The 12,445-nt window shown below is 41.8% G+C and overlaps 1 protein-coding gene across 7 annotated transcripts in view; it reads right to left on the bottom strand.

The window, feature by feature from the left end:
* The window catches only part of KDM1B (lysine demethylase 1B), a 55,628-nt gene that overhangs the window by 6,015 nt on the left and 37,168 nt on the right, over positions 1–12,445 (bottom strand). For 6 of the 7 annotated variants that reach the window (XM_033863880.2, XM_033863879.2, XM_033863881.2 and 3 more), the window contains 4 exons: positions 3,915–4,031; positions 3,058–3,183; positions 2,025–2,147; positions 91–243 (listed from right to left, as the gene is read on the bottom strand). In XM_033863880.2, the coding sequence (XP_033719771.1) occupies positions 91–243; positions 2,025–2,147; positions 3,058–3,183; positions 3,915–4,031 (519 nt within the window). The remainder of the gene's footprint in view (positions 1–90; positions 244–2,024; positions 2,148–3,057; positions 3,184–3,914; positions 4,032–12,445) is intronic. The other variant, XM_073810395.1, reaches the window with a different exon arrangement.

The raw sequence follows: 12,445 nt of genomic DNA, 5'->3' as shown, positions 1-12,445 counted from the left end.
ATGTTACTTTTAAACTCTGGACATAGATCACTTTAATTAAAAGCAAGTGATCAAAATGAAAGCAATCGGGGTCGGAGTCCCCGTACACACCTCGCCAGCAAAAAAGATGGTTCCTTGTATTTCCTCAGCAAGGATGTCGTAGGCCTCACCACTGCCCCCTGTCTTCACGAAGCTGTATGCCATCTGGATCCAGGGGTCTGTGCTCCACCGGGTGACGAAATACTTCGTGGGATCTGGGACTTCCTGTGTCAAGTAGAAGGAATTGGAAAACGGGATCAAGAAGGGACTTAGACTTGATGCAACCCAATGTATAAAATTACAGTTCTTCCTCCATCTAGAAAGTAAGTTAATCCCTGTAGCATTCTGAGACAGCAGTTCTCAGCATGACCCTCCAGCCCCCTTGCTGCTCTGCCCAGGCGCCGTCTCTGTGCATTTTCCTCTTTTGCTGCCCCATCTCTCTGACCTTCCCCAGCACACACACATCTCCTCGCTTTAACACTTTATCCTTCTGCCAGAGATACTTTCTCCCACCTACCAGGGGCCATCACCAACGGCTAAGAGTCCAGGCATTCCCCTTCCCATCGCCTGAAATGCGCTGGACCAGGGGAGGAAAGGGACGGGCAGGGTCTTAGGACCTCTAAGTGGAATTCTCAACAGGCTTCTCCACAAAGCAGCTACACAGGTTAGGTTTCACTCTACGTTTCAAATAATTTTCTAGGCTGACCTCTGCCAAGAGCCACCATGAAATAGATTTCTACGGAGCCTGTGTTAAGTTCCAAATAACTGATTTGAAAACAAATTTTTGAACAAAAGCCCCAAGCTAATAAGAACTACTGTGAGATAGAATCACATCATGTAAAATACGCAATACCCCGAGGGCCACCCTCTCTTGAGTGTATGTAACATTTGAGGCATTTTCATTTCTTTGTACTTCTCCTCCTTTATTTGAAAAAGTTACATGTCACGCCATTTATACTCTCCAGAGATTGTGAGATTTAGTAAACTGGCAACTAGAAAGTACCTTAAGCTTCTTGGAGAAAAGGGGGAGAAGAGACTCGCTGCAGGGTACAGAAAATTCTGGACAATGTCCCTTTGATTGGAAAACTGTCGTCAAAGCTTGCTAGGGTTTGGGTCAATACAGAATCTGTGGAAAATGCTGAGCCTTTTACCTCCTTAGGAAAGAATGGGGGTGTGCATGATGTGAGACAAAAGGGAGGAAGGCAATCATGTAAAAGGAGGAATGGGGTACTATTATGGGCTGCACTGTGTCCCCCCAAAATTCAGATGATGAAACCCTAACCCCCAGTACCTCAGAACGTGACTGTACTTGAGATGCGGCCTTTGACGAGGTAATTGAGTCAAAATGGGATCATTAGGGTGGACCTTAATCCAGTGTGACAGGTGTCCTTCTAAGAAGAGAGGATTAGAACACAGACAAGAGACAGAGCCGCGCCCATGTGAGGACACGGGGAAGGCAGCCATCTGGGAGCCAAGGAGCGAGGCCTCAGAAGAAACCAACCCCTTGATCTGGCGACACCTTGATCTTGGACTTCTAGCCTCCAGAATTGTGAGAAAATAAATTCCTGTTGCTTGAACTACCCAGTTTGTGGCATTTTGTTATGGCGGCCTGAGCAAACTAATCCAGGTACTTAAGTGGCAAGTTGGATACTGAAAGAAGTAAGAAGAATGTGGTCCACTGCCTCAAGCCCCTTCATGTCTGGTATTGACGGATTAGCTTTGGGTTCAAACCACTCCAAAGAGTGAAGTTAGCAGCAAGGGTGTCTTTCTCTCTCTTTTTTTTTAACATCTTTATTGGAGTATAATTGCTCTACAATGTTGCATTAGTTTCTGCTGTATAACAAAGTGAATCAGCTGTACGCCTACGTATATCCCCATATTCCCTCCCTCTTGCGTCTCCCTCCCTCCACCTCCCCATCCCACCCCTCTAGGTGGTCACAAAGCACCGAGCTGATCTCCCTGTGCTATGCGGCTAGTCTTTCTCTTTTCAAAGAGGGGTGTCTGACCTGCTCCTTGAAGAGCTCGCGCAGGGTGGCCATGCACTGCTGCAGCACCTGCTTGTCCTCCAGGCTCTTGACGGCCGCCACCGCCTCCCCCGCGATCACCGACATCAACACGCTGTGCTGCTTCTGGACACGTGACGGGAAAAGCACTTTACACTTTGGACTTCGGGCACCAAAGTCTCTAGACGCACAGTTCCAAACAGAGAAGGACCTCATTCTCACATCAAATGTCATCATTTCCTACTGTCCTGTAGCCTCCTTTCCATCACCCAGGCCACACATACTCATTATTCATTTACGCATTTTATTGTTCCCTGCTGGAAAAACTCCGGAAGTCATGTAAATATCAAATTCTGGGTTCTCTTGGCTTTTCCCTTCTAAGAACTTGTTTTAGAATAAGTAGAAAGACATTGAGAAAGGAAGTCTGCCAGTCAAATAATGGGAAAAAACCTTCTCAAACAGTAAGGACATTTTGCCCTTGGCTCCCACGTGGAACCTCTGAAGATAAAGTGTCTTGGAACAAAGAGGCAGGAGGAAAAACAACTGTGATTCTTTGGCAGGACATCACCACAACTGTCACTTGCAAAGCCCCAGGTATGTCCTCTCCTCGTCTTCCTTGCCCCACCAATCACATCTACCGACTCCCAGACCTGCCCTCACCTGCGCCAGGCATATCCCACCCCTAACCAGGGCTCCCTGGCGGACTCTTGGGGAGTACATTTCAAGTACCACTCGTTACTGTGCTGACACCAATTCTCCCTAAAAGGAATCCTTCCATCAGCCTGAAATAACACATTTCCACGGCAACAAATTCATTTCCCAGGAGGCAATATTAGTACTTTAAGAAAATACGGCAGATACTGGGGCTCTTTTCCTACAGGAAAATGTCCCATCCAAGTGTCCCCCCAGAATATAAACAGACATCTGGAGTGTCCACAATGTCCATTATCTCCTGGGCTGGACACACGAGTAGTTACCAAACCGAATTCTAAACTGTAATCAGGGAATTCACACCACATTCCACCAACGATTTTACCTGGGGATCCATGTCATAGAACACGGCAAAAAGCCCTCGCTTGCTGGCACTAGGAGGAACGTGACCAAAAAAGTCAGCCCCTTGAACTTTACTGTCCCAAAATCTATAGGGAAATTGCAAGGCAATCTGGAAAGCGAGCAAGAGAAAGGTGGTTAACAGCTTCTTGAAATCAGAAGTACAGCAATCTCTAAGAAGCCACCTATAGCTCTTACATACTTCAATTAAAAAAAAAAAAGATGTTCAAAAAACTCAAACATTTCTAAATATTCCCTTTCCATTCTCCTAACCTCCTTTGTTCTCTTTGTGACCATCTGGCTTTTTATGCCACTCAGTCCTGTACTCCCACAGATAATGGTGGGAACCACTGACAGCCTCTAGGCTAATCTGAAGATGCAGAGCATCCCTGAGACCTGGTCTTGAACCTTACGTCCATGAGATAAATTCTTACTAATCATAGGTCTGCTGGTATCTACTGTAGCGCTGAGAGATTCTGCTAAAGGAGCTTTTCAAGGCAAAGGAAGTATAAAACACTCTCGTCACTGGGGCTAATTAGTGCAGGGTAGACATGGAAAGCAGAAAAAAAAAAAAGAATTGCTTATTTATATACCCAGTTCAAATTCTGAATAACAAGAGTCATTCTCCTAAAATCAAAACTTGCAGACCTTAGCCAGCTCTCCTCTTTTTGTTTTGTTAATATCCTTTTATATTCTTCATGAACAATTACTCAAAGGAAAAGGAAATCTTCGAATTTGATTTGGATTCAAAAATTACCTGCTGCTTCCCAATATCAGAAGTTAAAGAACCCCTGTCATCTGATACTCATCTCTCTAGTTCTGAGGCTTAAGTAATTCAGTTACCTTTTCAATGATGCCTGCACCTAAGCTGTTGATAGCCTTCATCTTCTTGTCTGACAACGGTGGATTAAACTGAAGGGAACCTTTCTGCAGTAAGGCCAGGGGCACAGTGACTAACACCTGTGGGAAATAATGAACAGTTAACATACAAACAGCAACTGAATCTAATACTCAGTGGGTTCATTTCCAGGAAAATCTGCCCCCCCGCCCCGCCTTTTATTGCCAGTCATGAGATTATCAACATCCTATGTTGTTACACTGGTAAGAAGAATAACGGCCATGTACAGTTGTGCAGGCTGTTCACTGCACAAGAGTGGACTGGCTGAGCAGAAGCAACATTCATATGGAGGAATCGGCATTAAGGTTTTGATGCATTAATAACCCTGGGTAAGAAGAGTCAGCAGATCTCAATCCTGAAAAGCAATGCTGTAAGAGGAAATAGCCCTAAATACAGAGTCAGGAGAACCAGATTTTGTGTATCATTCCTAACACTTTCTAATGCGTGGCCAAGGTAATACCTGCCCTACTAACCTTAAAGGATTGGGGATATGCTTAAAACTAAAACTCTTACAATATACATCGGTATGCTTCATAAATGGTAAAGCACATCACAAACATTAGGGATTATTATAATCATGTAAAGCCACATACCTTTTTTTTTAAAAGAGGAAACAATTTATTGCAGGTTTTCAACTAGTTTACAGAATCATTTAGAGCCTCCAAGAACAACTCACAAAACCAGACCATCAAAGAGAGCTGCTGTCTCTCCATACAATCAAGAAATTTCTGGTGAACCATCTGCTGAACAATCATCGACAGGAAGATGCTAGAACTCACCAAAAAAGATACCCCACATCCAAAGACAGAGGAGAAGCTGCAGTGAGATGGTAGGAGGGGTGCAATCACAATGAAATCAAATCCCATAGCTGCTGGGTGGGTGACTCACAAACTGGAGAGCACTTATACCACAGAAGTCCACCCACTGGAGTGAAGGTTCTGAGCCCCACGTCAGGTTCCCAACCTGGGGGTCCAGCAACAGGAGGAGGAATTTCTAGAGAATCAGACTTTGAGGGCTAGCAGGATTTGACTGCAGGACTCCAACAGGACTGGGGGAAACAGAGACTCCACTCTTGGAGGGCACACAAAGTAGTGTGCGCATCGGGACCCAGGGAAAGGAGCAGTGACCCCATAGGAGACTGAACCAGACCTACCTGCTAGTGTTGGAGGGTCTCCTGCAGAGGCGGGGGGTGGCTGTGGCTCACCGTGAGGACAAGGACACTGGCAGTGGAAGTTCTGGGAAGTACTCCTTGGCGTTTCAGTCCTCCCAGAGTCCACCATTAGCCCCACCAAAGAGCCGGGTAGGCTCCAGTGCTGGGTTGCCTCAAGCCAAACAACCAACAGGGAGGGAACCCAGCCCCACCCATCAGCAGACAAGAGGATTAAAGTTTTACTGAGCTCTGCTCACCAGAGCAACACCCAGCTCTACCCACCACCAGTCCCTCCCATCAGGAAGCTTGCACAAGCCTCTTAGATAGCCTCATACACCATAGGGCGGACAGCAGAAGCAAGAACTATAATTCTACAGACTGTGGAACAAAAAACACATTCACAGACAGATAGACAAGATGAAAAGGCAGAGGGCTATGTACCAGATGAAGGAAAAAGATAAAACCCCAGAAAAACAACTAAGTGAAGTGGAGATAGGCAACCTTCCAGAAAAAGAATTCAGAATAATGATAGTGAAGATGATCCAGGACCTCAGAAAAAGAATGGAGGCAAAGATCGAGAAGATGCAAGAAATGTTTAACAAAGACCTAGAAGAATTAAAGAACAAACAGAGATGAACAATACAATAATTGAAATGAAAAATACACTAGAAGGAATCAACAGCAGAATAACTGAGGCAGAAGAACGGAGAAGTGACCTGGAAGACAGAATGGTGGAATAAACAGCCGTGGAACAGAATAAAGGAAAAGAATGAAAAGAATCGAGGACAGTATCAGAGACCTCTGGGACAACATTAAATGCACCAACATTTGAATTATAGGGGTCCCAGATGAAGAAGGGAAAAAGAAGGGGACTGAGAAAATATTTGAAGAGATTCTAGTTGAAAATTTCCCTAACATGGGAAAGGAAATAGCCACCCAAGTCCAGGAAGCACAGAGAGTCCCAGGCAGGATAAACTCAAGGAGAAACACGCCGAGACACATAGTAATCAAAGTGACAAAAATTAAAGACACAGAAAAATTACTCAAAGCAACAAGGGAAAAATGACAACATACAAGGGAACTCCCATAAGGTTAACAGCTGATTTCTCAGCAGAAACTACAAGCCAGAAGGGAGTGGCATGATATATTTAAAGTGATGAAAAGGAAGAACCTACAACCAAGATTACTCCACCTGGCAAAGATCTCATTCAGATTTGATGGAGAAATCAAAAGCTTTACAGACAAGCAGAAGCTAAGAGAATTCAGCACCACCAAACCAGCCCTACAACAAATGCTAAAGGAACTTCTCTAAGTGGGAAACACAAGAGAAGGAAAGGACCTACAAAAACAAACCCAAAACAATTAAGAAAATGGTAATAGGAACATACATATCGATAATTACCTTAAATGTGAGAGGATTATATGCTCCAACCAAAAGACACAAGTTTGCTGAATGGATACAAAAACAAGAACCATAAATATGCTGTCTACAAGAGACCCACTTCAGACCTAGGGACACATACAGACTGAAAGTGAGAGGATGGAAAAAGAATTCCACGCAAACGGAAATCAAAAGAAAGCTGGAGTAGCAATTCTCATATCAGACAAAATCGACTTTAAAATAAAGGCTGTTACAGGAGACAAAGAAGGACACTACATAATGATCAAGGGAACTATCCAAGAAGAAGATATAACACCTGTAAATATTTATGCACCCACCATAGGAGCACCTCAATACATAAGGCAACTGCTAACAGCTATAAAAGAGGAAATCGACAGTAACACAATAATAGTGGGGGACTTTAACACCTCACTTACACCAATGGACAGATCATCAGGACAGAAAATTAATAAGGAAACACAAGTTTTATTTTATTTTATTTATTTATTTTTGTGGTACGTGGGCCTCTCACTGGTGTGGCCTCTCCCACAGGCTCCGGACGTGCAGGCTCAGCGGCCATGGCTCACGGACCCAGCCGCTCCACGGCACGTGGGATCTTCCCGGACCGGGGCACGAACCCATGTCCCCTGCATTAGGCGGACTCTCAACCACTGCGCCACCAGGGAAGCCAAGGAAACACAAGTTTTAAATGACACAATAGACCAGATAGATTTAATTGATATTTATAGGACATTCCACCCCAAAACAGCAGATTACACTTTCTTCTCAAGTGCACATGGAACATTCTCCAGGATAGATCATATCCTGGGTCACAAATCAAGCCTCGGTAAATTTAAGAAAATTGAAATCATATCAAGCAACTTTTCCAACCACAACGCCATGAGATTAGAAGTCAATTACAGGGAGAAAAATGTAAAAAACACAACACATGGAGGTTAAACAATATGTTACTAAATAACCAAGAGATCACTGAAGAAATCAAAGAGGTAATCAAAAAATACCTAGAGACAAATGACAACGAAAACACGATGATCCAAAACCTATGGGATGCAGCAAAAGCAGTTCTAAGAGGGAAGTTTATAGCAATACAATCCTACCTCAAGAAACAAGAAACATCTCAAATAAACAACCTAACCTTACACCTAAAGGAACTAAAGAACAAAACCCAAAGTTAGTAGAAGGAAAGAAATCATAAAGATCAGATAGAGATAAATGAACTAGAAATGAAGAAAACAATAGCAAAGATCAATAAAACTAAAAGCTAGTTCTTTGAGAAGATAAGCAAAATTGATAAACCTTTAGCCAGACTCATCAAGAAAAAGAGGGAGAGGACTCAAATCAATAAAATTAGAAATGAAAAAGGAGACATTACAACAGACACCACAGAAATACAAAGCATCATAAGAGACTAGTACAAGCAACTCTATGCCAATAAAATGGACAACCTGGAAGAAATGGACAAATTCTTAGGAAGGTATAACCTTCCAAGACTGCACCAGAAAGAAACAGAAAATATGAACAGACCAATCACAAGCACTGAAACTGAAACTATGATTAAAAACCTTCAAACAAACAAAAGTCCGGGGCCAGATGGCTTCAAAGGTGAATTCTATCAAACATTTTGAGAAGAGCTAACACTCATCCTTCTCAAACTCTTTCCAAAAGATTGCAGAGGAAGGAACACTTCCCAACTCATTCTATGAGGCCACCATCACCCTGATACCAAAACCAGACAAAGATACTACCAAAAAAGAAAATTACAGACCAATATCACCGATGAATATAGACTGAAAAATCCTCAACAAAATACTAGCAAACAGAATCCAACAACACATTAAAAGGATCATACACCATGATCAAGTGGGATTTATCCCAAGGATGCAAGGATTCTTCATTATACGCAAATCAATGAATGTGATATACGATATTAACAAACTGAAGAATAAAAACCATATGATCATCTCCATAGATGCAGAAAAAGCTTCTGACAAAATTCAACACCCATTTATGATAAAAACTCTCCAGAAAGTGGGCATAGAGGGAACCTACCTCAACATAATAAAGGCCATATATGACAAACCCACAGCAAACATCATTCTCAATGGTGAAAAACTGAAAGCATTTCCTCTAAGATCAGGAACAAGACAAGGATGTCCACTCTCATCACTATTATTCAACATAGTTTTGGAAGTCCTAGCCATGGCAATCAGAGAAGAAAAAGAAGTAAAAGGAATACAAATTGGACAAGAAGAAGTAAAACTGTCACTGTCTGCAGATGACATAATCCTATACATAGAGAATCCTAAAGATGCCACCCAAAAACTACTAGAGCTAATCAATGAACTTGGTAAAGTTGCAGGATACAAAATTAATGCACAGAAATCTCTTGCATTCCTATACACTAATGATGAAAAATCTGAAAGAGAAATTAAGGAAATACTCCCATTTACCATTGCAACAACAAGAATAAAATACCTAGGAATAAACCTACATAAGGTGGTAAAAGACCTATACTCAGAAAACTATACCACTGATGAAAGAAATCAAAGATGACACAAACAGATGGAGAGATATACCATGTTCTTGGATTGGAAGAATCAATATTGTGAAAGTGACTATACTACCCAAAGCGATCTACAGCTTCAACGCAATCCCTATCAAATTACCAGTGGCATTTATTACAGAGCTAGAACAAAAAATCTTAAAATTTGTAGGAGACACAAAAGACTCCGAATAGCCAAAGCAGTCTTGAGGGAAAAAAACACAGCTGGAGGAATCAGACTCCTTGACTTCTCACTATACTATAAAGCTACAGTAATCAAGACAATATGGTACTGGCACAAAAACAGAAATATAGAATGGAATGGAACAGGATAGAAAGCCCAGAGATAAACCCACACACCTATGGTCAACTAATCTATAACAAAGGAGGCAAGGATATACAGTGGAGAAAAGACAGTCTCTTCAATAAGTGGTGCTGGGAAAACTGGACACCTACATGTAAAAGAATGAAATTAGAACACTCCCTGACACCATACACAAAAATAAACTCAAAATGGATTAAAGACCTAAATGTAAGACTGGACACTATAAAACTCTCAGAGGAAAACATAGGAAGAACACTCTTTGACATAAATCACAGCAAGATCTTTTTTGATCCACCTCCTGGAGTAATGGAAATAAAACCAAAAATAAACATATGGGACCTAATGAAACTTAAAAGCTTTTGCACAGCAAAGGAAACTATAAACAAGAAGAAAAGACAACCCTCAAAATGGGAGAAAATATTTGCAAATGAATTAACGGACAAAGGATTAATCTCCAAAATATATAAACAGCTCATACAGCTCAATGTTAAAAAAACAGACAGCCCAATCAGAAAATGGGCAGAAGACCTAAATAGACATTTCTCCAAAGAAGACATACAGATGGCCAAGAAGCACATGAAAAGCTGCTCATCATCATTAATTATTAGAGAAATGCAAATCAAAACTACAGTGAGGTATCACCTCATACCAGTTAGTATGGGCATCATCAGAAAATCTACAAACAACAAATGCTGGAGAGGGTGTGGAGCAAAGGGAACCTTCTTGCACCGTTGGTGGGAATGTAAATTGATACAGCCACTATGGAGAACAGTATGGAGGTTCCTTAAAAAACTAAAAGTAGAATTACCATATGACCCAGCAATCCCACTCCTGGGCATATACCCTGAGAAAACCATAATTCAAAAAGAGTCATGTACCACAATGTTCATTGCAGCACTATTTACAATAGCCAGGTCATGGAAGCAACCTAAATGCCCATCGACAGATGAATGGATAAAGAAGATGTGGCACATATATACAATGGAATATTACTCAGCCATAAAAAGGAATGAAATTGGATCATTTGTAGAGACGTGGATGGACCCAGAGACTGTCCTACAGAGTGAAGTAATTCAGAAAGAGAAAAACAAATATTGTATATTAACGCATATATAGAGAATCTAGAAAAATGGTACAGATGAACCGGTTTGCAGGGCAGAAATAGAGACAAAGATGTAGAGAGCAAATGTATGGACACCAAGGGGGGAAAGCGGCGGGGGGGGTGGTGGTGGTGGTGGGATGAATTGGGAGATTGGGATTGACATGTATACACTGATGTGTATAAAACAGATAATAAGAAAAAAAAAAAGAAAAAGAAATCTCTGGCTCTAGAACCATGTTACCACTGTCACAGTCAGGAGCCATTACTACGGCTACCAGCTCCAGAAACATGCCACTTATCGAACAAGCTGCACCAGCAAAAAGGATACCTCATGCCCTGGCTCTTGACTTCCAGGTAGTAAATGAGTGGATCCTGGGGACCTCTAATGTTCCGGCTGTGGAAGAACCCAACATCTAGACCATTTTGCTTGGCAGCAAAGGCAGCAGAAGTGAAGCAAAAGCCATACCACACCTCCCAAGTCTCATGCGAGTACACCTGACTGGCTGGACCCAATTCATATTTAGACCCTCGGCTGCAAGGGAGACTGGGAAATGTGTGTGTGTGTACGTGTGTACTTTCCATCATCTGCAGTACAGGATAACACAGTTGGATGGGAAAGGAGCTGAACACCAAGGACCATATCGACTGCTACCCTCATCAAAGATGTAGTCTATTGAAACCCCAACTCCAGGATCACTGGAAGTTCAGAGCTCTTCCTGTGATTTTGTCACTATTTTCTGCCACGTGAAAATTTTATAAAATATAAAACATGTTCTCTCTCCTCAATGTGGTTATAGATAATAGCCACCATGCAACAAAAAGAAAAAAAGAAAAAAAGGAACAATTACACTCTTGGGTATATAAGACTATAAGTAAATAAGATCTAGATGTTTTCTTAATGACAAAAAAAAAAAAAAAAGCTTTCAGAAACACACAAACTCAGGTAAACAAATAGGCAAAAGATATAAACATACCCCGGTAAGGAACTAACGCTAGGTCTCAGTGGAAGCAGCCTAGACTGAATTACAGTTTGTTAAGTGTTTATCGGTGTATGCTGTTGGGCTGGAGATCTTTCACTTATAAGCTGGGGAAGCTTTCAATTGAAACTCTGTGATTTGTGCTGACTACTAAAAATAAACACATTTGCTTTTCGCATTTCAGAGCAGGCTTTGAATCACAGCCTGAAACTATGTTCTAATTATTCTAAAGAGCCAGAATACAAAGAAAGAAAGCAAATATGCCTGGTCAGGGTCAGGCAGAGGGTGACCCAGCAGGGTAAGCACACCTAGCATGTTGTCCTGGATGCAAAGAAGCAAAGTCACAAAATACCAGACGTTGAGCCATCAGCCGACTTCCAATTTTATAAGGTGATATTAAAAAAATTTTTTTACCACCAGGAAGAATGTTAGATATTAGCCTGATTCTCACCTGGGGACTCACAGATAAGAACACTGTTGCCCAGTGGTTCTTAACTCTGGTCGCATGTTGGAATCACTTGGGAAGCTTTAAAAATACGACCAGATCAATTCAGCAAGAATCTCTGCAGGGTGGGGCTTGGCAAGCTTTCTTTTTAAGCACCTCCCAGGTGATTCTAAGGTGCAGCCAGGATTGAGAACTACTGCTACTCCAAAGCCTATATGACCAATACTCACTATCCAGCTAGTAAATGGCAGGAATAATGTGAGGAAACATCCCCCTGGGCTCATACACTCTACCCCGTCTTTCCCATTTGACAGGCAGTCCTTCATTTCTGTATGAATATCAAGGACTGTGAAATGTTTTTTTAGCTAGCTGAAAAGCATAAAACACAGCTAGTTTAGGAACTTATGATGGTTCATCAATTACACTTTTTGGTAATCACTTCAGACATAACTAAATTTAAATAAATCTATGGGGTTTATTAATCCCCCTCCACCCCCAACACTTTATTTTCCAACACTACAGAAATCTCAGTG

This window comes from Tursiops truncatus, chromosome 10 (assembly GCF_011762595.2).
Source record: "Tursiops truncatus isolate mTurTru1 chromosome 10, mTurTru1.mat.Y, whole genome shotgun sequence".
NCBI lineage: Eukaryota > Metazoa > Chordata > Mammalia > Artiodactyla > Delphinidae > Tursiops > Tursiops truncatus.
The sequence above is the reverse complement of the archived record's forward strand: the minus strand, read 5'-3'. Positions and strand labels throughout refer to the sequence as shown.